The 23881-nt window shown below is 36.9% G+C and overlaps 1 protein-coding gene across 1 annotated transcript in view; it reads left to right on the forward strand.

The window, feature by feature from the left end:
- Window positions 1-3168: 3168 nt before the first annotated feature.
- The window catches only part of LOC127650808 (electrogenic aspartate/glutamate antiporter SLC25A13, mitochondrial-like), a 56290-nt gene continuing 35577 nt past the window's right edge, over window positions 3169-23881 (forward strand). The window contains exons 1-7 of the mRNA XM_052136445.1: window positions 3169-3186; window positions 4807-4848; window positions 6850-6992; window positions 14627-14727; window positions 17576-17715; window positions 21092-21238; window positions 22342-22480. Of these exons, the coding sequence (XP_051992405.1) occupies window positions 3169-3186; window positions 4807-4848; window positions 6850-6992; window positions 14627-14727; window positions 17576-17715; window positions 21092-21238; window positions 22342-22480 (730 nt within the window). The remainder of the gene's footprint in view (window positions 3187-4806; window positions 4849-6849; window positions 6993-14626; window positions 14728-17575; window positions 17716-21091; window positions 21239-22341; window positions 22481-23881) is intronic.

A 23881-nucleotide genomic window follows, 5' to 3' on the forward strand; every position in this document is an offset into this window, starting at 1 on the left:
AACCCTGTAATGTATAATGTTCTGGATTTAGAAGACAGGTAGGTTACAAAGCAGTAAATTAACAAGCTTTGTCATTCTGTTAGTAGATGCAGTGCAACAGCTTTCCAGATTTCTAGCAAAGCCTCTGTTGTGGCCAGGTGGCATGTCCTCAGGAGAAGGAAAAGACTTAAATATTTGCTGGTGTTCTTGCTTTGTTCAAAGATGAACAAGGCTGATAATTTCCCTCCCACAATGCTGTTGAACAGCGCCTATATGAACAGCTATGAGAAAGAGCAGGAACCCAAGGTCCAAGTGTGCAGCCAAGAGCCTTGCAATCTCTACGTGGAAAACCAGTGTTTGTGGGCAGCATCTGGATTCATTTATGTAAAGGGGGTACCCTTCGTCCTCTCAGGTTGCAGGTCTGAGTGTGGGCTCTTGTTTTTTTAAATGGCTAAAGCCTGCTTGCCTGGACCTTCTCAAACTGCCCCAGCGCATCCGCCCGTCCCTCCAGAGCAATTTCAGCCCATCCCATATGCCCTCAAAGCATGTTTAGTGAAGTCACTCATTTGAACTGAAAGATGTTAAACAGATTCATTCAGGAGCTGGACTCCATGAGGCTTTTGCAAAGAGGAGTGGGTGGGTTTAGGTGACTGCAGTGTACATATGTGTGTAGACAAGTGTAAATGTTGAGAAAGTGGGCAATTAAATGTATAGTGAACACCGAACACCAATATTCACTGTACCCTATGGGTGTGTTAACAGCTCAGTGAGAGGTTTAAAAAAAATATCTAGCTGGGAAGTACAACTGCTCACTGAATTTGTTCATGTTTTATCATTGGACTACTGTCAGAGCTGTTTTTTGTGCCCATTGAATAGAACCAAACATTCTAAATTAGTTGGTGGGATGTTGTTCAAACAGATTTATTTTTTGTATAAGCAAAGAGTCTGTCAAGACCCGTAACGCTCATTCTGTTGTTGTCAGGGGAATTATATTCGCCACACTTTGTATATCAGAGACATAACATGAAGCCGAATCAAAAATTATAAAATTCAATGGACTACTATTAATTTGGATGTAAAGTTTAAAATGCCTCAATGAGCAAAACTCCTGACAGTATATGTATTGTTTGTTGGTTTTATGCACCTTTTTAATTATAATAATGATATATTTATATTGATCATTCTCTCCATGAGACTTGAAGGGTTAGTTCACCCAAACATTTTGAGTGAAATAACCATTACCGGAAGTCAGTGATTATAGTTTATAAAGTTAGAAATAGGGATATTTTTCTCACAAAAACGCATCACTTTGCTTCAGAAGGACTTTATTAACCCCTTGGAGCCGTATGGATTAATTTGTTTGATGGATGATTGCGCCTTTTTGGGCTTCAAAATCTAAGGTACCATTCACTCCCATTATAAAGCTTGGAAGAGCCAGGATATTTTTTAATATAACTCTGATTATGTTTGGCTGAAAGAAGAAAGTCATATACACCTAGAATGGCTTGAGGGTGAGTCAATTATGGGATAATTTTCATTTTTGGGTGAACTAACCCTTTGGTCACATGTCTCATTTCAAGAGATATACATAAGACAGGAGTAAATGATTGTTACATTTATGAAATCTCTGATTACTAAAAAAAAAAGGACAAGATAACAAATACAACATAACGGAGGCAGAAAAGAAAAGTTAAATTATGTCAGTCAATCGCATCAGCAATTTAAAGACTACAATTAAACTGTCAACATCTCAAATTGACGCAACTTGGTAAACCATATCTCCATGTCTCTGTTGCTTTAAACAGAAGGTATTTAACCTTAGAGACCTCTGAGTCCCCAGCCACTGGCCATTATTAGAGACACTCCAGTGCTAAAGTGCAACAAAGTGGTTCAATCATTTGTTTATAGTTCTATTTTTAAACTCAAGAGTTTAGACAAATTAAAATAGGGGGATTTTGCTTCAAGATGTCTGTCTACCCTTTCAGTCTATTCTTCAAAGATGTGTTTGATCCCAGGAGAGGCAGAAGGTAACCCTGGACAAGACATGCCAAAGGTCTTTTGGTTCAGCAACAAACCAAACCACAGGGGATTCGGACCACAGAGAAGTTCTCCTCAGGGTTCTGTCTATTATAATATATCAAAGCAGTTGATACAATAATGATGTCCCATTTTTATAAATAAAATCAATTAGTTTAGAAAGAATACAATTGCTGTCCCATCTTAAATTGTTTTACACTAGATTTGTTTTATTTATATTTGAACTAATTTACAATATTTGCAGACATTTAATAATCAAATGCATATGTTATTTTTAAAACAATAATTGTATTATTTTATTTAACATATTTGAATCAAACATTTAGAGGGAAACATGTCTTACTCATCACTTTTAGTAAGAAAAAAGACTGTAATTAAATACCTATTCTGTGAAGATGATGAGATATTTTGTTATTTAAGTCTATTTTGAAAGAATTCCTATAAAGTTAACAGAATGCATCACTAAATCAATCTTGAAATATATTTCTGAATAAAAAATGGAGCAGGTGCCATGGATATTTCAGAGAAGAGAATTTCCCCTGTGAAGCATATTTGAGTAACATGGAAGCCTGCTGTGAAAAATATGGTGGTTCCTACTGGTTCTCCTAGGATCCAAGAAGCAGCCGGCAAAATGCTTTGAATTATTTTAAGCACAAAAAAAGACCATCCTCCTTCAGAAACCTTTTCCTCTCTTTTAAATAGTTTTTATTCTGCAGATAATGATAATTGTTCATTCTCTACTCAAAGCAAGTAGCCTAATAGTTGCAGTGGTTGGATCCAAATACAATAGAATAGAATATATAAATAGAGCATAAGGTCATGTTTAATTGTTGTGTTATGGGCAATAAGAACAGGGAACAACATAAAACCTAACAGGATGAAAATAAATACCTAAATTCCTAAAGACCGTTTCTCAGTGAGGGTTGGAGAGAAAGGGGGAAATGAAGTAACACCTGTAACATTTCTTAATAAATGGACAGTTTTTCATTTTAGATGTCATAAGAGTTATAAATGGCATGACTATTCATATAGCATATTAGGAATAACTCTAGTGGGTGTTAGAGCCGCTTTCCTCCCCGCTGTCCTGCACGTGATCTCCATGGAAACGTCATCATGGTGGAGAAATCTTCCCCTTCCCTGAGCTAGCTGAGCATGGCAGCAAAGGTAAGCGCTATTCCCGCACAGCGTTGTTTCTGCAGATGAAATGATCTCAGTGTTTGGTCATGAATCATATGTATATCCAGCAAACATTAACACAAGATTGCCCCGCAGTGCAAATGAGATAAGCTGCTAACCTTCAGTGTCCCGCAGCCGGTATGATGGAGTTAGTTAGCCTGCTAACTTCCGATGTGAACGTTAGCGTCTGTCAATGACATTGACAGAAGAGGAATTTTTTTTTTATTTTAATTAATGCTTACAAAACTTTTACATCTAGAGCCAAGAAGTATATTAAAACAAACAAACAACAACAGACAGGAAAATAAATAAATAAATAAACATTTTAAATAAAAATATCAAATTGTTTACATATTTCAATACACTTTACAGTTTTCTTGTTACTCAAATGGGAAATTATAAAAACTAATAGTTAAAACTAATGGTTTATAACCACCATACTTACATTTACGAATATTAAACTTTGCCAACAAAAGCAGAACATTAATCAAATAATATTCCTTATGAAGAGACATGTCATAGCTAATAAAACGAATAAAACATTTTCAAAACAAAGTTGAAAGCTTGGAATAATATTATCTCTAACAATCTTGCAGAAATCAGACCAAAAACAAGTCGAGTAGGGACGACTCCCAAATAAATGCAGAGCACAAAGTTTACAATATACATCGACATCATAATTAAAATTATTAGTCGTGTAGTACTTAGAAATAAGTTTGAAGGACATTTCTTTGATTTATTCATAATATAAAATGTATGGGGTAATTTCCGAATCAAACGCACCACCTCCATACCTGTAGACACGCTGTCTAGTGTCTCATTGGTTGTTTGAATAGGTGCCATGAAGCACGTATGACGCTGAACACTATCTGAATAGAGCTAAAGTTGTGCTTTACATCACTGTTTGGTTCCATCCGGGTTGATGCAGAGGATTTTTATAACATTTTGGAAAACGAGAGAGGTTCACACTCCTCTCCTTTGAACTTGCTTGTTATGGTGTTATTTCTAATACCAAGCTTATTGCTTTATGTTACCCTGCAAAGACATGCACGTGACAATCTACAAGTATTGTGAAATCTATGCGAATACACTACATGGCCAAATGTGTGTGGACACCAACTACAACACCAATATGTGCTGGTTGAACTTCAGTCTCCAAACCATGGCCATTTTAAAGGGGTCTGGACTTTCTGTAGGCCAATCAAAATGCTCAGCAAACCATTTTCCCCAAACCAATCACTTTGTGCACAAAGGGGCTTTAGTACGCTCATTCTACTGTATATTTCTAAAGAAATCGCATGGCTGTATGCTTGATTTTATGCACCTGTTATTTATGGGTGTAGCTGCAATGGCCATAGGTGGTGTTCATATGCTTTTAAAGGTGGAGAATGAGCTATGGTGCAACCTTCTTTTACATTAATCATAGATGACATGATCACCATTACCAGTGGTAAACCATCCACAGGTAAATCATTATAGGAATGCTTTAGCCCAAAGTAATGTTGTTAGACAGCACAGAGCCTCTATGTATGCAACATAAATATGCCTGTCAATATTGTCCCTGTGAATAGATTTCAATAGTACGTCTCCATGTTTTTATTATTATATTTAAAGGTAAACAAGAGGGCTGATCCAGCAGAGCTCAAGTCCATGAAGGTATGTCACCACTCATCTCCACTGATGGAGTCTTTAAATGATGAGATTGGAGCCTTAGCACAATGTCCAAAGCACTGGTGTTAATTAGATATATCTGATGTAATCATGTAATACATTTCTCAATGCAGAAAGAAAACCTGAGGTTTAATTTTAAAATGGAACGAGTACTGTATGTAACTCATAGTAAGTTCACATGAATATATGAAGCAGAGTTCCTTAAAAGCACAAGATAATATTTTGCATGGATTTAGTAGCCTATTTTAATAAACAGTTATGAAATGAATCTAACAACAAATTAATTTAACAACAAGCCAGAATCAACCTAACATATGCTTTATTAATATTCCTGCTCCTATTATTATTCGATAATCAACATTTTGCTGACTTTCTAATGTCTGTTATTTACAGTAGATTAGACAAGAATTACACTCAGTCTCCAGTAACATTTTACAATCAGTTTCCATTTGTTAAGATTAATTCAACATATAATAATATATTTTTTTAAATCAAAAGTTGTATTTGTTGGCATTATTTAAAGGGATAGTTCACCCAATAATTTTAATTATCTCTATTTACTCACCCTCATGTCATCCCAGATGAGTGACTTTCTTTCTTCTCCCGAACACAAACAAAGATTTTTAGAAGATTATTTCAGCTCTGGTGGTCATACAATGCAAGTGAATGGTGACCAAAACTTTAAAGCTCCAAAAAGCACATAAATGCAGCATAAAAGTTACATATACAAATCCAGTGGTTAAATCCATGTCTTCAGAAGTTATATAATAGGTATGCATGAGAAACAGATAAATATATATATACATCTTATTCTAAATCTCCACTTTGACCAGCCCTTCTAGGTGTATTCATGAGAGTACCGAGTTATTCTTCTTCTGTGTTTTAGTGATTCACATTCTTTGTGCATATCGCCACCTACTTGGCATGGAGGAGAAAAAAGGGAGGGATTAAGCAGAATAAATAAATCATGTCCAGTAGGTGGCGAAATGCACGAAGAATGTGAAAATCTTCAAAAAAACAAAAAGAACGCTCCTGAATGTGCATAGGAGGGCTGTTTGAAAGTGGATTTATAGTAAAAAAAGGACTTGTTTCTCACCCACATTTATAATATATCTTCTGAAGACATGGATTTAACCATCGGAGTGGTGTGGATTACTTTTATGCTAACTTTATTTGTTTTTTGACACTTCATAGTTCTGGACACAATTTACTTGCATTGAATGGACCAACAGAGCAGAGATATTTTTCTGAACATTTTAGGTCTGTGTTCTGCAGATGAATGAAATTCATAGACATCTGGGATGGCATGAGGGTGAGTAAACGATGAGATAATTTTCCATTTTGGGTGCATTATTCCTTTAATGCACTATGAGCAACATGATCTATCAATGAACAATTGTATTTTTATTAGCTAAGATTAATAAATGCTGTAATAAATATATTGTTCATTGGTTTTTAATGATGTCTAATACATTAACTAATGTTAACAAAGGGAATATTATTGTAAAGTGTTACTCTGTCTCCTTGTAATATTGTGTGTCATGTCAGTTTTTAGCTGTGAGGATCTATTTTATTTTATTTATCTGTTTTGGGCTTGTAATACTGAAAATTCATGATTGGCATTTTTGATCAATGTGATTTTTTTTATCTTTAATTGAGACATATTTTGCCATACTATAATCTCTCTTTTATGGAAAATGTATTAAACATGTAATGTATTAATGAAAATAATGAAAATGTATTAAACAACATATTTGATTAAAGTCATTTGTTGTTTTTGTTATCAGATTGAATCGAATGCTTTGAGTTTACTGCTTTGAAATATAGAATGTATTAACCACATTAATACCTTTTTTGAGAGTGTCACATTTAAGATAAAGTATTTTCAGACCGCTCTCGCGATTGTTCAATAAACACTGAAATATGTATCTTTTCTGTGATGCAGTGGCCTCAGCACCATATATGATGCTAGCTTTCCCTTCACAGTATGCCAGTGTGGAGAGAAATGGAGAGCTTTACATATCCCCAGAGGACTTTGTGTCCAAGTTCCTGCATGCACAATCAGACATACGACTGTCCAAGGAGGCTACAGTCCTACTAGCAGGTGTTGTGGACCAGACCAAACATGGGTTAGTATCTATTTCTCAGCACGATTGTTGATAGAACATTTTTGAGTTGCCTTTAGACCTTTAGCTGGTTATAGTTTGGAAACAAATCAAAATATCCTGCAAAACACAAAAGAGAAAGGCCCACCTAGATTTTCTCATATTTAATTCAATGTTTAAATACAAAAGAGCAAGACACAGCGTGAATTTATGTCTTTCATTAATATTCAGGACTTTTGTAAATTACAGTTCCAAGTATTTCTGAACAAAGCATTTGCTGTGGTTTATGCGGCGGTATATTCCGCATTTAATCCTGCATTAGGAGGAAAGGTTAGACATCTTTACGTGGCACAGATGGTTCAGGTGCTGCTCCATCCAGGCAGCACGGCTCAACCCCTTTTTGCATTAATATGTATGCTTTTAATGATACATAATGATGGCCAATGATACGCAAGCGTAAGTCCAAAAAGATTGTGTGTTGCCGTGGCAACCACTCGGGCAACATTACGCACAGAGTGAATGTGGTCATGCGGCACACATTATTAGGGCTGCCTTAGACCGGGAGAGGTACACATGCACCGTAATTGCCTGTGCCATTCAGCTCTCATGCTTTGTGCGACTTTGAGGATGGATAAATTGCTGCATCTCAGCTATTAACGGATAACTATTAGGAAATCATGGCCTGAGCTCTGTTTCTGAACATCATTTTTTTAATTAACAGGGCTTTGAGTAAAAATAAGAGGATTGCTTGATTTAATCAAGCTCATGGATAAAGGTTTGTAGAGTATATTGGTAAGCATTGTGCTTTCAGTTTATTTTCGGAAGCAAGCACTGTTTTTTTATATAAGACTTGCACATTGTTTGTAGTTGACTGTGCTTGGTAAATAAAACAAGAATTTCTATATTTTGATTGTAGAGGTGGTAGTGCTCAGAACCTTCATGCTGTCAGGATTGTGGAATGTTGAAAATTAAGAAACTTTAATTGTAGGCCCTTGGTTCTAGAATTATGATGGCATGAGCTCTTTAGCAAGGCCTTTAAGGAATATTCCAGGTTCAATAAAAGTTAAGCTCAATCGACAGCATTTGTGGCATAATATTGATTAACACAAAAATAAATGTTTACTCGTCCCTCCTTTTTTTTCAAAAAAGCAAATATCAAGGTTACAGTGATATACTAACAAAGGAAGTGAATGGGCCCACTTTTTAAATATTAAAATACTCACTTTTCCAAACGTATAGCCACAAGACATAAAGGATATGCATGTAAATATGATTTTGTGTAATTACGTTGTGATGTCAATGAAGCCTAAAACCCTAAAATGACTGTAAAAATGACAATTTAAACAACTTTACAGCTCAAATAATACATGAGTTTTAACAGAAGAACGAATGCAATTGCTTTTATAAAATTTTAAGTTTCACATTTCTGTGTTTAAACCCTATAAAAATTGGCCCCATTCACTTCCATTGTATGTGCCTCACTGTAACCTTGATTTTCGCCTTTTTGAAAGAAAGGGAGGGATGAGTGAAACATTTGTTTTGTGGTAATCAACTTTATGCCATAAATGCATGAAAGCTAACTTGTTTTGAACATTTCTTTAAGGGATACTGCAGTTTACCCCAAAATAAAATTAATTCAACAGTTACTCACCCATATGTTGTTCAAATCCTCCATGGAACACAAAAGGAGATGTTATGCAGAATGATAGTCTCAGTCACCATTCACTTTCATTGTTTGGAAAAAAAGATGCAATGAACCTGTGAATGGTGACCGAGTCTTAACCTGCTGCCTAACATCTCATTTTGTGTTCCATGAAAGAAATAAAGTCGTTAGCCTTTTCATTTAAATATTGTACCAATTAGAAAATAAACTAATTTCACACTCCACATTATAGTTGAGTCAAAATCTCTGAACTATCTACAGCTACAGTAAATGTGTTTGTGTGGGTTTTCTTGGGAGCCAATGTTTTTGGTGAACACAAAATGTTTTACAACCGAGGTAGGTTTTCATCTGATTGAGATGATTTCCAGGTTATCTCTGTTTCACAAGATGGATACAAACAGCATGATGCATTTTCTACCTCCTCCTGAGCTGGAATAAATCAAGTGATATGGTGACATCCATCAGGCACTGAATCACTTCTCCTTTATTCACTCAGCCCTGTTTGAGCGGCATCCTGCCAACGGTTCTGAATCATTCATTCAACACATGTAGACTTCCCTGCTGATTCAAAGATCTGCCAGACACATTCTCTCTTTTTCTCCCTTTCTCCCTCTCTCTTTTCTCCCCCTCTCCATTTTTGATGGAAAAACTCTTCAAGTGCGAAACTCCATAGCCTCTTGGGGGTTAAAACTTTGTAAAGAGCACATGCTGAGAAAATGGTAGTCCATGGCAGTCCATGCCCATGTTCCTTTAGGCTGGTCTGAGGTATGCACTCAGGGAAAGCTAAACCAGCCCCTGTCCCTCCACATCCATGCTTGTCAGTGACAATGACAGGGCCAGAGCTTATTGAAGGTGCTCTCTCCTCACCTGTCATGGATAAAAGCTACTACGCTAAGCCACTCAAATAATAAGTCTGTAAATAGTGTTTCTGCTAAGGACAGTGTTTACCAGCACCTTTCTGTTTCAGAAACAACACAATTTAAAGGTTTGTGGCCCCCGCTGTGTGATAAAAGAAAATACTTTGCAAAACGTATGCCTAGATGTGAAACCCGTTCTGCCATTCTGATTAGCATACAAACATTAAAAATTAATAACACAATTATATTAATATTGTAGCAAGTCGTTTAGGACATCTACTTTGTGCATGACACAAGACATTTTTCCAACATTTGTTTGCAGGCAGATTGTTTCACATTTACTTGACTATATCACAATTCCAGTGTGTCAGAAATTTACATACACTAAGTTAACGGTGCCTTTAAACAGCTTGGAAAATTCCAGAATATCACGTCAAGCCTTTAGGCAATTAGCCAATTAGATTCTGATAGGAGGTGTACTGAATTGGAGGTGTACTTGTGGATGTATTTTAAGGCCTACCTTCAAACTCCGTGCCATTTTGCTTGACATCATTGGATAATCAAAAGAAGACCTCAGAAAAAAAATGTGTTGACCTCCACAAGTCTGGTTCATCCTTGGGAACAATTTCCAAATGCCTGAAGGTACCATGTTCATCTGTACAAACAATAGTACTCAAGTATAAACACCATGGGACCATGCAGCCACCATACCACTCAGGAAGGAGATGCATTCTGTCTCCTAGAGATGAACATAGTTTGGTGTGAAAAGTGCAAATCAATCCCAGAACAACAGCAAAGAACCTTGTGAAGATGCTGGAGGAAACAGGTAGACAAGTATCTATATCCACAGTAAAACAAGTCCTATATCGCATAGGAAGAAGCCACTGATCCAAAACAGCGTAAAAAAGCGAGACTACAGTTTGCAAGAGCACATGTGGACAAAGATCTTACTTTTCAGAGAGCAAATATGGTTGAAGATCTTACTATTCAGAGAAATGTCCTGTTGTCTAATGAAACAAAAATGTATCTGTTTGGACATAATGACCATTGTTATATTTGGAGGAAAAATGGTGAGGCTTGCAAGTCGAAGAACACCATCCCAACTTTGAAGCATTCAGCTGGCAGCATCATGTTGTGGGGGTGCTTTGTTGCAGGAGGGTCTGGTGCACTTCACAAAATACTGTATATGGCATCATTAGGAAGGAAAATTATGTGTATATATTGATGCAACATCTCAAGACATCAGCCAAGAAGGTAAAGCTTGGTCGCAAATGGGTCTTTCTAAATGGACAATAACCACAAGCATACCTCCAAAGTTGTGGCAAAATGGCTGAAGGGCAACAAAGTCAAGGAATTACAGTGGCCATCACAAAGCTCTGACCTCAAGCCGATAGAAAATTTGTGGGCAGAACTGAAAAAGCATGTGCGAGCAAGGAGGCCTACAATCCTGACTCGGTTACACCAGTTCTGTCTGGAGGAATGGGCCAAAATTCTGGCAACTTATTTTGAGAGGCTTGTGGAAGGCCACCCAAAACGATTGGCCCAAGTTAAAAAATGTAAAGGCAATGCTACCAAATACTAACATAGTGTATGTAAACTTCTGACCCACTGGAAATATGATGAAAGAAATAAAATCTGAAAGAAATAATTCTCTCTACTATTATTCTGATGTTTCACATTCTTAAAATTAAGCAGTGATCCTAACTGACAGGGAATGTTTCCTTAGATTAAATGTCAGGAATTGTGATAAACTGAGTTTAAGTCAAGTCAAGTGGTTTTTGATGTTGTTTCAAACATATACAACACAACGAAACGAGACAACGTTCATCCAGGACCATGGTGCTATATAAAACAACATAGGACAAACACAGAACCACATGACTACACAGACTAAATAACATACCTATATAAAGTGCACGTGCAAACGTGTGCAAAAAGTACGGGACAGTACAATAAATTACTAAAAATGAACAGGACAATAGACTCAGTAAGAGACAGTGCAGCGCCGACCAGTACACAGTAGTGCAAAAGATGACAGTTTCTAAAAATGCCAAATGTAAAGATAACATACTATGAGATAGTGTTCTATGCACATAGCAGTTAATGAGGTAGCAGCCAGGTATAAAGTGACAAAATGAAAGTGCAACTCAGGACGTGTGTGTCAAACCAGTCTCTGAGTATTGAGGAGTCTGATGGCTTGGGGGAAGAAGCTGTTACACAGTCTGGCCGTGAGGGCTCGAATGCTTCGGTACCTCTTGCCAGATGGCATGAGTGTGAAGAGTTTGTGTGAGGGGTGTGTGGGGTCGTCCACAATGAATATAATTTTGCAAAACATATAATAACATGATTCTGTGAGACCAGGTTGGATTTATCATCCTTCAGCTAGTCATAATATATCATATTAAATAACTGCATTTTCCATTCTTTTTTATATTTGGAAAAACAAAGTTCCATGTGAATTGTTGAACAGTTTCAGTGTCATATTAAAGGAATGTAATAGTTTTTGCATACTGCACCTTACCGTGAACCATTCTGGGTATGTGCCATGTTAGTTGATGGTTGGAGGATGTTCTACATTGAGCTTATTATCTAAGCAGTGGTCTAGTTTATTTTACATGGCTATGCCAGCTCAGTTTTCTTTTGTGTTTGTCTTTGTATCTCTGTAAATGTTAGTTGACTGTTAATCAACCATCATAGACCTCATGTCTGGCATGCTGCTGGGGAAGCTACGCCCACTCTGTAACTTGTTTTGGTGTGTGTTGATAGAACATAATTGCAGGTACACTCCCAAAATCAATGTGACACTGACCATCAAGCCCAAATCTGATCTAAAATAAAAGCTATACCATCTGACGATTAGAAGACCATCCCTGCCTTTAAATGGCTTCCGGGTTCCGAGATCTCGCTGAGTTTGACTTTTTGTAGAAGCAGCAATAGCTGTATCATTACTGTTTGCTTTTTGGTTTTAATCATAGATGCCTGGGCCCTGCGGATCGCCTTTGTAGCTCTCCACCCACTCTGAAACAACAGGCTCCTGTTCTCCAACTGTCAGCTTAGTTAATAAAACAATTACTCTTGACTCCACAATGTGCCTGATTTGGCATGCTGGAAGCACACAAATTCTCAATTCCTTTGAATTTCATCAGTAACAAAATTAATTAGAGTGGCCACGAAAATGTAATCATTGCTCCCTGGAAATTGAAATAAATTAGAGATGCATGCATTGGGTCTGCTCGTTAGCAGTGACCTCGAGTAATTGCTGTATCCATTTGTGAAATTCATAATGGAGTTTAGGCAACTTTGAACTGTGCTTAAATAAAGACTAGATTGCATGGTCCCCAGGGTTTCCTATGAATGTTGAAATTGCTTATTTGATGAGGTCGGTATGTTTGTGTTTGTGTGCTTGTTTATGTATTTTATGATGGCTTGGCAAATATCATGCTCTCCATTATAATTCAAACTTTTAGTCATTTGCAGAAGGAATGCTGTTCCCCCTATATATACACTCACCTAAAGGATTATTAGGAACACCATACTAATACTGTGTTTGACCCCCTTTCGCCTTCAGAACTGCCTTAATTCTACGTGGCATTGATTCAACAAGGTGCTGAAAGCATTCTTTAGAAATGTTGGCCCATATTGATAGGATAGCATCTTGCAGTTGATGGAGATTTGTGGGATGCACATCCAGGGCACAAAGCTCCCGTTCCACCACATCCCAAAGATGCTCTATTGGGTTGAGATCTGGTGACTGTGGGGGCCATTTTAGTACAGTGAAGTCATTGTCATGTTCAAGAAACCAATTTGAAATGATTCGAGCTTTGTGACATGGTGCATTTTCCTGCTGGAAGTAGCCATCAGAGGATGGGTACATGGTGGCCATAAAGGGATGGACATGGTCAGAAACAATGCTCAGGTAGGCCGTGGCATTTAAACGATGACCAATTGGCACTAAGGGGCCTAAAGTGTGCCAAGAAACCATCCCCCACACCATTACACCACCACCACCAGCCTGCACAGTGGTAACAAGGCATGATGGATCCATGTTCTCATTCTGTTTACGCCAAATTCTGACTCTACCATCTGAATGTCTCAACAGAAATCGAGACTCATCAGACCAGGCAACATGTTTCCTTCACAAATGCTTTGCTGCATACCTCGGTTGTAACGAGTGGTTATTTCAGGCAAAGTTGCTCTTCTATCAGCTTGAATCAGTCGGCCCATTCTCCTCTGACCTCTAGCATCAACAAGGCATTTTCGCCCACAGGACTGCCACATACTGGATGTTTTTCCCTTTTCACACCATTCTTTGTAAACCCTAGAAATGGTTGTGCGTGAAAATCCCAGTAACTGAGCAGATTGTGAAATACTCAGACCGGCCCGTCTGGCACCAACAACCATGCCACACTCAAAATTGCTAAAATCACCTTTCTTTCCCATTCTGACATTCAGTTTGGAGTTCAGGAGATTGTCTTGACCAGGACCACACCCATAAATGCATTGAAGCAACTGCCATGTGATTGGTTGATTAGATAATTGCATTAATGAGAAATTGAACAGGTGTTCCTAATAATCCTTTAGGTGAGTGTATATATAGAAACTAATTAAGTCAATGTATTGCAAAGCATATGTGCTTATTTTATGTTCCTGATGTTTATCTAAAAAAATGGCATGACGTGCATGGCAGGACTGTACATTTCCTCACATTACTTCTTCTGTAATCACTTTGTGTACTGAGTTCCCAACCATCCTGAGGGTCTTATTTGAACTGGTCCCATTTTCAGTAAGGTAATGACATTTGACAGTCAAATTGAAAGCACTTCAATCAAGATTGGGATAATTGAATAGCTTGTTATGTCAAATTGTTTTGTCATTTACTTAATCTCTGGGCCTAGAATTGAAGCTGGACTGTGTGTTTAGATTGTTTGTACATCATAATTTTAGGCTGATAATTACAGTTGAACAAATCATTCAAGTGTCAAGTGTTCACAATGAAAATATGTGCTACCTTTTTTTGTTTGGTGACAGGAAGCAGTAATCAGTGAATGATACCCTCTCATCATACAATAATGTAATGCCAGGCTCATGGAGTGAAGTGTCCGCAGTATGTAAGTTGTAAGTCTGTTTCTCTTCATCAGGTTGATCTCCTTTCCTGAGTTTTTGCTTTGTGCTCTGGATGCTCTCTTCATGGTTACCTTTCAGCTCTTCGACAAAACTGGAAATGGAGTTGCCACTTTTGGTAAGCTTTAAACATGTTGTTTCTATTTTTTTTTTTTTTTTTGAGTCAGGATCTGTTTTAATACTATGTATCTGCTTGATTTTTTTCATTCATTACATTTAAGTGCTAAACAGTACATTTGTTGGCGAATCTCATGAAACGTGTCAAGAAAATGTCAAGTTATTTGTCACAATATTACCCCACCCCCCTCATTCCCATTACCGCAATATTCTCACTACTCTAATTTATTATTATATATATATATATATATATATATATATATATATATATATATATATATAATTTTATACATTATGATTATTGAGTATTTGTTTAACTGCCTTTAATTTATGCTGATTTTGTTTATCCGTAATACAGTAAAAAGACTACTGTATTACGTAATGAGAATCATTATTGAAAATAATATTAATAAGAAACGTTAAATGTCAGGATGAATTACAGTTCAATTAGGGGGTAAAATATGCTTACATAATTGTCCTGAAAATAATGACCAATGCAAAAAATATTAAAGGGATAGTTCATCCAAAAATGCAAATTCTCTCATCATTTACTCACCCTCATGCCATCCCAGATGTGTATGACTTTCTTTCTTCAGCAGAACACATATTAAGATTTTTGGAAGTATGTTTCAGCTAAAATGCAAGTGAATGGGTGCCAAATCTTTGAGGCTTCAAAAAGCACATATAGCCTTCATAAGATCCAGCTGGAATCCTTTAATGGTCCTAAATGTAGGCAAAATATATTTTATTTGTTTAATATTAATATTTTTATGTGAAATATGATATGATATTTCATGAAAATATGATAGTGGGATATTTTTTGACAGCCTTCAGGAGATTCACCGTAGTGCAGTGTTTTAATTTACAACTGAGGGAAGAGTTTATATTTTAATAGAGCAAGACTTTTTATTACCATTTAATATTCAGTTGTCTTGAAGAATGGTGTTTTGGCCTTAGCACTTATTGATTTAAGCCTTCAGCTATGAGGAAACCTCATGAGATTACAATGCCAAAGCACCTTAAATCACCTGACCAAAATAAAACAAAAGGTTGAGGTTAAGTAGTTTAATCTGAATGTTTGCTTAAACAGACCACTCCCTGTCAATGAACAAAGTTATTACCTCACAGGATCAGAAGGTAATTGGGTTTATTCAAGCACTGTCAGTGATCGTTAAAAGGGAGATTGATTTTAAATGGTCCCCTAGTGGACATCAGTATAATCTTACACTGGACATTCACTGTGGTTATTTGATGCCAGACAAGATAGAAGAACAATGAGTTGTACAGTAATAGTAATACATGAACATTGTTAGATGTTGCTTTTATTGTTACCTTTGTTCTACAGAACACTTTTGTGCAAAAAGGCTGCATGCGCTTTCCAAGTGTTTCAGTGTTCTGTAATCGACATAGAATAATTTGCCTTCTGTTGGTGAGAGCTGTCAGATCAGCTTTTTTAAAATGCACAATGCAAAGTGCCTAGGCGGTGAGAAAGAGACTTTCATCAACCTGTTTACTTAGTGGGGAATAAGACCAGATAATACATGCAAATGTTCTAATATTTGACTGTTTTTTAGATGGGATATTTCTGTTCTATTCAAAGGCCTTTTGTTGTTAATTTCATCAATAGGGTGCTGTAAGGAGAACGTATTGGCAGTATTTGTCTCATACACCTGTTTTGCAACTGCTATAATCTCCTCAACGTAAATAGCAAATAACTTCTGACTAAGATTATGGTCATGTCAAAGTCACTTTATTGTGATGCACTACAGAGGGTCGGAAAATGAAATGCCACTCTGTGTTGAAGCGAACAGGAGACTCTCGTTTATAACCCTCTTAATGTCATTATAGGTCTCTCGCTGTTACATTACACAGTCTTTCTTTTTTCACTCTTTAATAAACCCTGTCATTGCAAGTCATGCTATGAAGGGTTATTTTTAAAGGGTTAGGAAAATGTAAGTTTTAATTAATAAATGACCAGGGTCTTTTTTTGCAGTTTTCCCTTCAATTTCAATTAAGTGAATTAGAGGTAATAAACTTGTAGGCTCCAAAAACTATATAAAGAGAAAGGAACAGAGAAGTGTTGACAGATTCATAAACACTGATAGAATAAAGGCCAGTCTGGAGCTAGTCTGGAGCGGTTCTACAGTGGAACTCTGTAGTAATGCTGTGTAAAACACGTCTGCTAAAATTACTATTTGCTGTACTCCGTATATGCTGTCTGTAAATGTGCTGGATTTCTGTGTTTGTGTTCCATACTTCTCAACAAAATAATTTTTCATTGTCATCTTTGTTGCTAAGAATTATTTTAGCTGATTGATTGTGCAATGGCTGTATTTCATGAATGCCGTATATTCAGGTTAGTTCATTTTAAAGAGTGAAAATTCTAAATTCTGTCATCATTTACCTAACTTTGTGTTGTTCCAAACCCCTATCTATTTCTTGTGTGGCACACAAAGATGAACTAACCTTTTAAAATTAATCAATTTGATACTTTTACTCTCTAATTATGGTAATTGGAAAACCTGGAAATCAGGGAATTGTACAATTGGCATGGAAAAGTTATGGAATGTAAAACAAATTGTAAAAAGACATGGACATATCTATAGCATATATACATTTTTTCAAGTTATGCTCAGCTCAACATCGGCTATAAATTGCTCTTTGTGAATGTAATCCCTCTAGAATGATTTAAAAAAATCCATTCATCATTCCAGTAATCACGAATGACTGAAAAAGTCCTGGATATGCATTGGTAATCATCATGGAAACAATACATAGTTTTTTAACTCAATCCTCCTGTTCCATGTCTTTTGTGCCATTTCTCACATCAAGCTTCTCTGTGATTTCAGAGGATGTGAAACAAGTTTTTGGACAGACCACTATTCACCAGCACATCCCCTTTAACTGGAACTCCGAGCTTGCTCAGCTTCACTTTGGCGCAGAGAGGAAGAAACACCTGAACTATGGGGAGTTCACTCAGTTTCTGCTGGTAGGCATGGCTGCTGATCGATGTAATGTCTTGTTTGGTATATTTTGTGCCTGGTCTGGTCTAGATTGACACAGAGTTCTGGGCACCATTTCCCTCAGCACAACGAGGCATATTGACCTAGTTAGTCATTAATGAAACACTGGAGATATATTCCTATTCCAGCATTTGTTTCTCATTAGGTGACGTAACCTCAGTACAGTCCAGTGATTTCTCCAAAAACAGGTAAAGGCTTTCTCCTTTAAGGAGAATAGCGGTATTCCTTTTGTATTTGCTGTGTGCAAGACGTTTTCCAATATAATGTCTAGACCTGAGTGGGCAGAGGGGGTGTAAGGGATCGGCTGTGCCAAGTTTACATCTATGCTCGCTATATCTGAATGAGCTTTTTATATTAAAATTAAATTGGACCAGATGTGTTTTGGGGAACTGCGAGAAACACACTGATATTGTGTTTGTGGCCAAGACAGAATGAGTTTTGTTTTTGTAACTTGGAAAAAAAAACACACATTTCCTGTTTGATTGATTTCATTTTGTTTAGATTGGGAAATTCTTATGGTTGTTTGGAGTTATTCGAAAATCCAATGAAATATATTGTAATTGTTAGATTTCAGCCACTATACGCCATTGGTACAAAAAGTCTATTTTATGCAGTATTATTGATTTAAATAATGATTTTCCACATTTACAGACCCGGATCGTCCCATCCTGTCAGATGCTCAATGTAAAAAGGCAAAATTTCCTCATCTGCACTGTAAAAGGAGTTTCATTAAAAACATTAATAAACATTATTAGCTCCTATAATGCTTAACAGCTCATTAATGCACCACATTTAGAAGTCAAATTTAAAAGCATATAATATATTAGATCCAGATGCAAACTAATTACATACATTATTATAACCACCATGCACTCTGTTTGTCTATTATTACAATTACAGTACATCTGTTTTCAAAAGTATATCACAAACTAATTCAGCAATTTCAATAATAAGACACTATTTTGATGGTATTTGTCCTTTTTCCTGATGTTTAGAATGTCAGGAGTTCATGTGTTTTTAATTAGGGAATAATAAAGAAATATTTGCTGAGACCCAACCCCTTTATGACAGACGTGTGCTGCAGAAACACTGTAAAAATGAACCAGCAGCTCCACATATGAGAAAGATGCAACTTGTTTTACTGCAGATTCCTCTCAAGAGCTTCCATGCTAATTTAGTCTCAATAAACACCACCCACCCACACTTTGTGAGTGGATGCATTCCAACATTTTTTGTATGATATTTGTAGGTCATATTGATGGGTATTGGCAATGCCAGAAACCTGGCTCAACGGTCAGAAATTGAATTACTGTCATAGCCAAAGGTCCTACATTCTGCAATTTCTTTAACCTGAACATTGTTGATGAGATCTTTAAGACTTCTCAGATATTTCAAGTAGGCAATTTACTGTTTAAATGTGAGTTTAGTGCCAGCGCCTGAATTGAAATAATTGACCCAAACAGAGGTGGCTCATCAAATGTTTTTATTGGAATCCAAAGATAATTAAAGGCACAATAAATGTCAGGGTTGTTTCAATATGGGCCTTCAGAGGTTCTGTTCTTTTCCTCTCTAAATAAAAACCATGCTTTTGAAACCCTCACAGTTGCAGTAATTTAAGGTTTTAAGAGACTAACTGTAAACTGTAATGTTCAGAGCCACAATTATTATGCAATTCCGTGTGTTTGTGGCTGCACCAACACAATGCAATGCAGGAAAAACCCACTGCCAGCTATTATTTACCTCGACCTCTCAGCTTGTTTTGTTTATTTACAGCGCTACTCTCATTTCCTTCGTGTTAAAATCGTTATTTTTGTATGTGTCAGACGTACTTTTTTAAATGAACGTGTGAAGGCAGCTTGTTTGTTTTCTAATGTCTGCTCTCTTTCCGTCAGCTTTGACATGAATTTGCGAATATTTAAATAAGTTTATAGGTGTGGAAACTAGGTTAATAATAGTGAAATTACCGCTAACAATCTGCAACGGCATTGTTGCTATTTTTGTGAGGACAGTGACATTTCTAGTGTATCAATAGGTTAGCGCGGGTCAGACATGTAAAGCTTTGACATTTTCTTTAATAGCGTTTTTTTTTTTTTTTGCGCAGGCGTTTCTTCCATTTGGAGACGCGTCCATTCGCACAGCAGACCTATATTTTCAGTATTTTGGGACCGTAGCTCAATGGTACGCGTTGAGAGAGAGAGAGAGAGAGAAACGCAGAGAGAGGGGATAAACAACTGGATTTAAAAAGCTTGCGATATCTGAGAAATTAATTCCCTTCTGTGTCTTGTCTCCTCGTGAGATAAATTCGCGCGACAATTTCCCGCGTTTATTAAGTGAGTGTTTTTTCTCTCTCCAAAATACTTTTTTTTTTACTTTAACGACATGTAATATAAACGTAGTATATATATATATTTTAAATACGCACAAAAAAATGTTTCTTCGTCGAAACCTATCATAACCGAATAGGCCTACATCCTTTTCTGTCCTGTTCGTGTATAGCTATTGAACATTGACGGCACCTGTCGTCGCGCATGTATGTAACATAGGCGTAGCCTATTTTAAAAACATCAAATGTGATAGTAAAATGTTCTTATTTTTCTAAATTCTATTTCAGACAAAACATTGAAGGATTCGTTGATTCAATCAGGGTAGTAATCTTTATTTTCTTTAATCAAATTAAAGTGTTTTGATTAGAGTGGGGCATAAACTAACACTTTTTGGTTTTCTTCACACACACACACACACACACACACACACACACACACACACACACACACACACACACACATATACATACATTAAGCGGAATTATGTAAATTACATATCTGAATGCATGGAATTGCATATAGTTTTTTGTAATTTGGGCACTGGTATTTAAACCTGCTGGTCACTTCTGCTGGCTATCTGAGAATTAAAAGACTATGTAAGATGCTAGTTAAAAAGATACCATGTTTGCCTCGTTTTAAATAAACAGTAAAAACAGAGATGAGAATGTACTTTAATATGAATTTTTACTTTAAAATGAACTTTTGGAAATGAAATAATATTCAAAATTATTTTCTGCAATTTTTTTTAAATCTACACTGTGTTGATATGGCAACAAGTAAACAAATGAAGTTTCATCTTACCAGTGTGTGTGGAAACGTTTAAGCCACGTGTGTTACTACTAACCCTGCCCTCCCCTATTTCATGAGGGCCAGATGTAAAGCCTTTATCTTGTTTTATGTTAAAAGAACATTTATACCATATCGGTTTGTTTCTATTTCTTACCGTATAAATCACTTCAGTGTAATATTCTGTACAGGACCAGCATGCAGAAACTGACTTATAATTACTGTGTTGCAGGAGAAGCAGACTGAACATGCCAGACAGGCTTTTGTGCAAAGAGACAAGGCCTGGACAGGCACCATCACTGCTCTGGATTTCAGGGACGTTATGGTGACCATCAGACCACATATGCTCACACTATTTGTGGAGGAATGCTTAGTGGCAGTGAGTCTGTTTATCTTTAATTGTTTTTTATTGATTTAAAAAAATATTTATATTTATACAGTAGGACAGGGGTCTTGCATTGATGCATTAAGGCAGTTTTAAAGAAACTTTTAGTTTAGCATAAACCACTTGGAGATAATTGTTTGCAAGGTGTTTGGCATGTGTTTATTTCTATGAAGAGCAGTCTGTTTTATAAACACTCCCTGGAGTCTGTCATTTTCTCCACAGTTTGTGCCATTATAAACCTTGTGATTCTGGGAGATGTTTGTAAACACACAATTTCAAGGCCATTAGAAATGAATTAAAGACAATACGCTCGTCAGACCTGGCCTATACACTCATCCACTTATTTAGACACTTTGCAAAACACTACAGGAGGTATAAATATCTTTTCCCATCTTTGGAGGTTTAGAAGTTTATGCTTTTTTGTTGGGTCAGTATTCACAACTCCTTGACAGGTTTATGCAGGGTTTTTACAAATGACATTTTGGTTAAAGAAACCTCAAGGCAGGTCTGAGTTTTTGTGGTCTTCAGGTACACATAACAATTTCTGCAAAGCACACAGCGCCATCTAGTGAGAGACAATCTGGCCTTGATTTTCTTTCCCAACCCCCTCTAGCCTGAAAACAACTGTGCAAGCTCTCTTTCAGCCAAACTAGAGTATGGCCTGTCTCTGCAGTTAACAAATACAAATAAAAAATTCTGAGATTAGGATCTGCTTAATATTTATTTTCTTATCCCATCAACCTGAATGAAGACATTGAGGATGTTTTTACACTAAAAGTGGCGAATGATTCTGTCAGATGCTATATAAAGATTTAACTCATGTTAGTTTCCCACATTTTATATGCCCCTCTTCTCATAAAACAGCTTAATTAAAATGCCCCTCGAGCTTGAATCCCTTGAAAATTACCAGTGTTCGTCTCTGTGAAACACATGTATTTATTTAGTGCTTTGTGGGGTGGAAGCGCTAAAGATGTTGCCATACTGCAGCTTGATGAATGTTTGGCACTCCATAGAATATTCAGTTATTTATCACCTCTGTTCCTCATAAAAGGATGTCTTCGTGCAAATATCTGTGTGTGTGTCTGCCAATTTTGCAGGCGGCCGGTGGCAGAACGTCACATCAGGTCAGCTTTTCCTACTTTAATGGCTTCAACTCTCTGCTAAACAACATGGAGCTCATTAGAAAGATCTACACCACCCTGGCAGGCAACCGCAGAGTTGTGGAAGTTACTAAAGGTTAGTAATGGGTTGTTTTTGTCCTGTTTTGTTTTGACATTGTCCTTCCTCTCCTGGTTTGGCTGACTGGATGTGCCCCAAAAATTCACATAGAAATCATACCCACAATAGTTTGCTGGAGATCTCTCTCTGAGCACTTCCTAAGCCTGTATAGGATACATGTTCATGAAGTCATACATTTAAATATACATGTTAATGAAGGGCATAAATATAAATATTGGCAAAGTACATATGACAAATTAGACTATGGAGTGCTACTTGCTGGAAGGGGCAGCAAGTTTAGTTTTGTTTACACACATTGACCTAATAAAGTAAAAAAAAAAAAAAAAGAAAAGAAAAAAGCTAGTCCCTGCACTGTAATGCATTTTAGCTAACAGTCTGCCACCATACAAAAAAAAACTGCAGGTGTATCCTAATTAACTAGTACAAGGGCTGAGGAATTCCAAAATCTTAAAGGGCACCCATCTTCATTTAAAGGGATAAATCACCCCAAATTAAAAATGTACTCATTCGAAAAATCGAATAGGACTCATTTGCAATAGTATCTGTAATCTACCCCCCTTCTTGGTAAAGGTTTTAAATATAAGAGCTTGCACAAAATGAAAAATGTTTCTGTTACATTCTAATGGTGTTTCTTGCCCTTTGCTCAATTTTTATTCCCTACAGTCAAACTTTGTATTTAACAAGCTTGTTTACTGTATTGAGTGTCTTTATCTCATCACAGATCAAAAAATAAGTTCAAAAACCTGTCAAAAATCCTAACAGGGAATATGATTCTGAAACAAAGCCCTCTTAAAAGCTTGATCTCCTGGTCTGGCTCCCTGGCCAACTGCTGACCTGTAATACAGCCCTCATAGTCTGTCTGCAATGGAGCTTTTTGACACACACTCAGCTGAACACACCCAGCCCGCGATGCTATCAGCCCTGTGAAGACCGGGGCCAGGGTTGGGGAGGCTACATTTAACACTGCTGATCCCACAGAGGCTGCAGGCCGCCATCAGGCTCCACTGGGACCTGTGCGTGCAAATGTCCATGTCTACTTCTGAAGTTGACCCTCAGCTGATTGGTTCCGTATGTTTGAACGGTACGGCAAGGCCTAGTTTCGTCATAGCAAACAGTCAACATTCGGCACCTGGGGAAAATGGCGAACACGTCACTGTGCAAACAAGCTGCACATAGAAAAAAAGGGCCTTTAAATGTGGTTCAGTTTAAGTCATGATCTGTTCATTCTTTTTTTTTTAAGTTATAACGTTGGTATTTTTACCTTTATTAGATAGGAAAGTGGAAAGGGAGACAGGAAACAACAGGGGAGAGTAGGGGAAACGGGACCGGGAAAGGACCTTGAACTCAAACTTGGTTCACCCGTTATGCTTCCGCATGAAATATTGGCACATTACCCAC

The sequence above is a fragment of the Xyrauchen texanus genome, chromosome 10, assembly GCF_025860055.1.
Source record: "Xyrauchen texanus isolate HMW12.3.18 chromosome 10, RBS_HiC_50CHRs, whole genome shotgun sequence".
NCBI lineage: Eukaryota > Metazoa > Chordata > Actinopteri > Cypriniformes > Catostomidae > Xyrauchen > Xyrauchen texanus.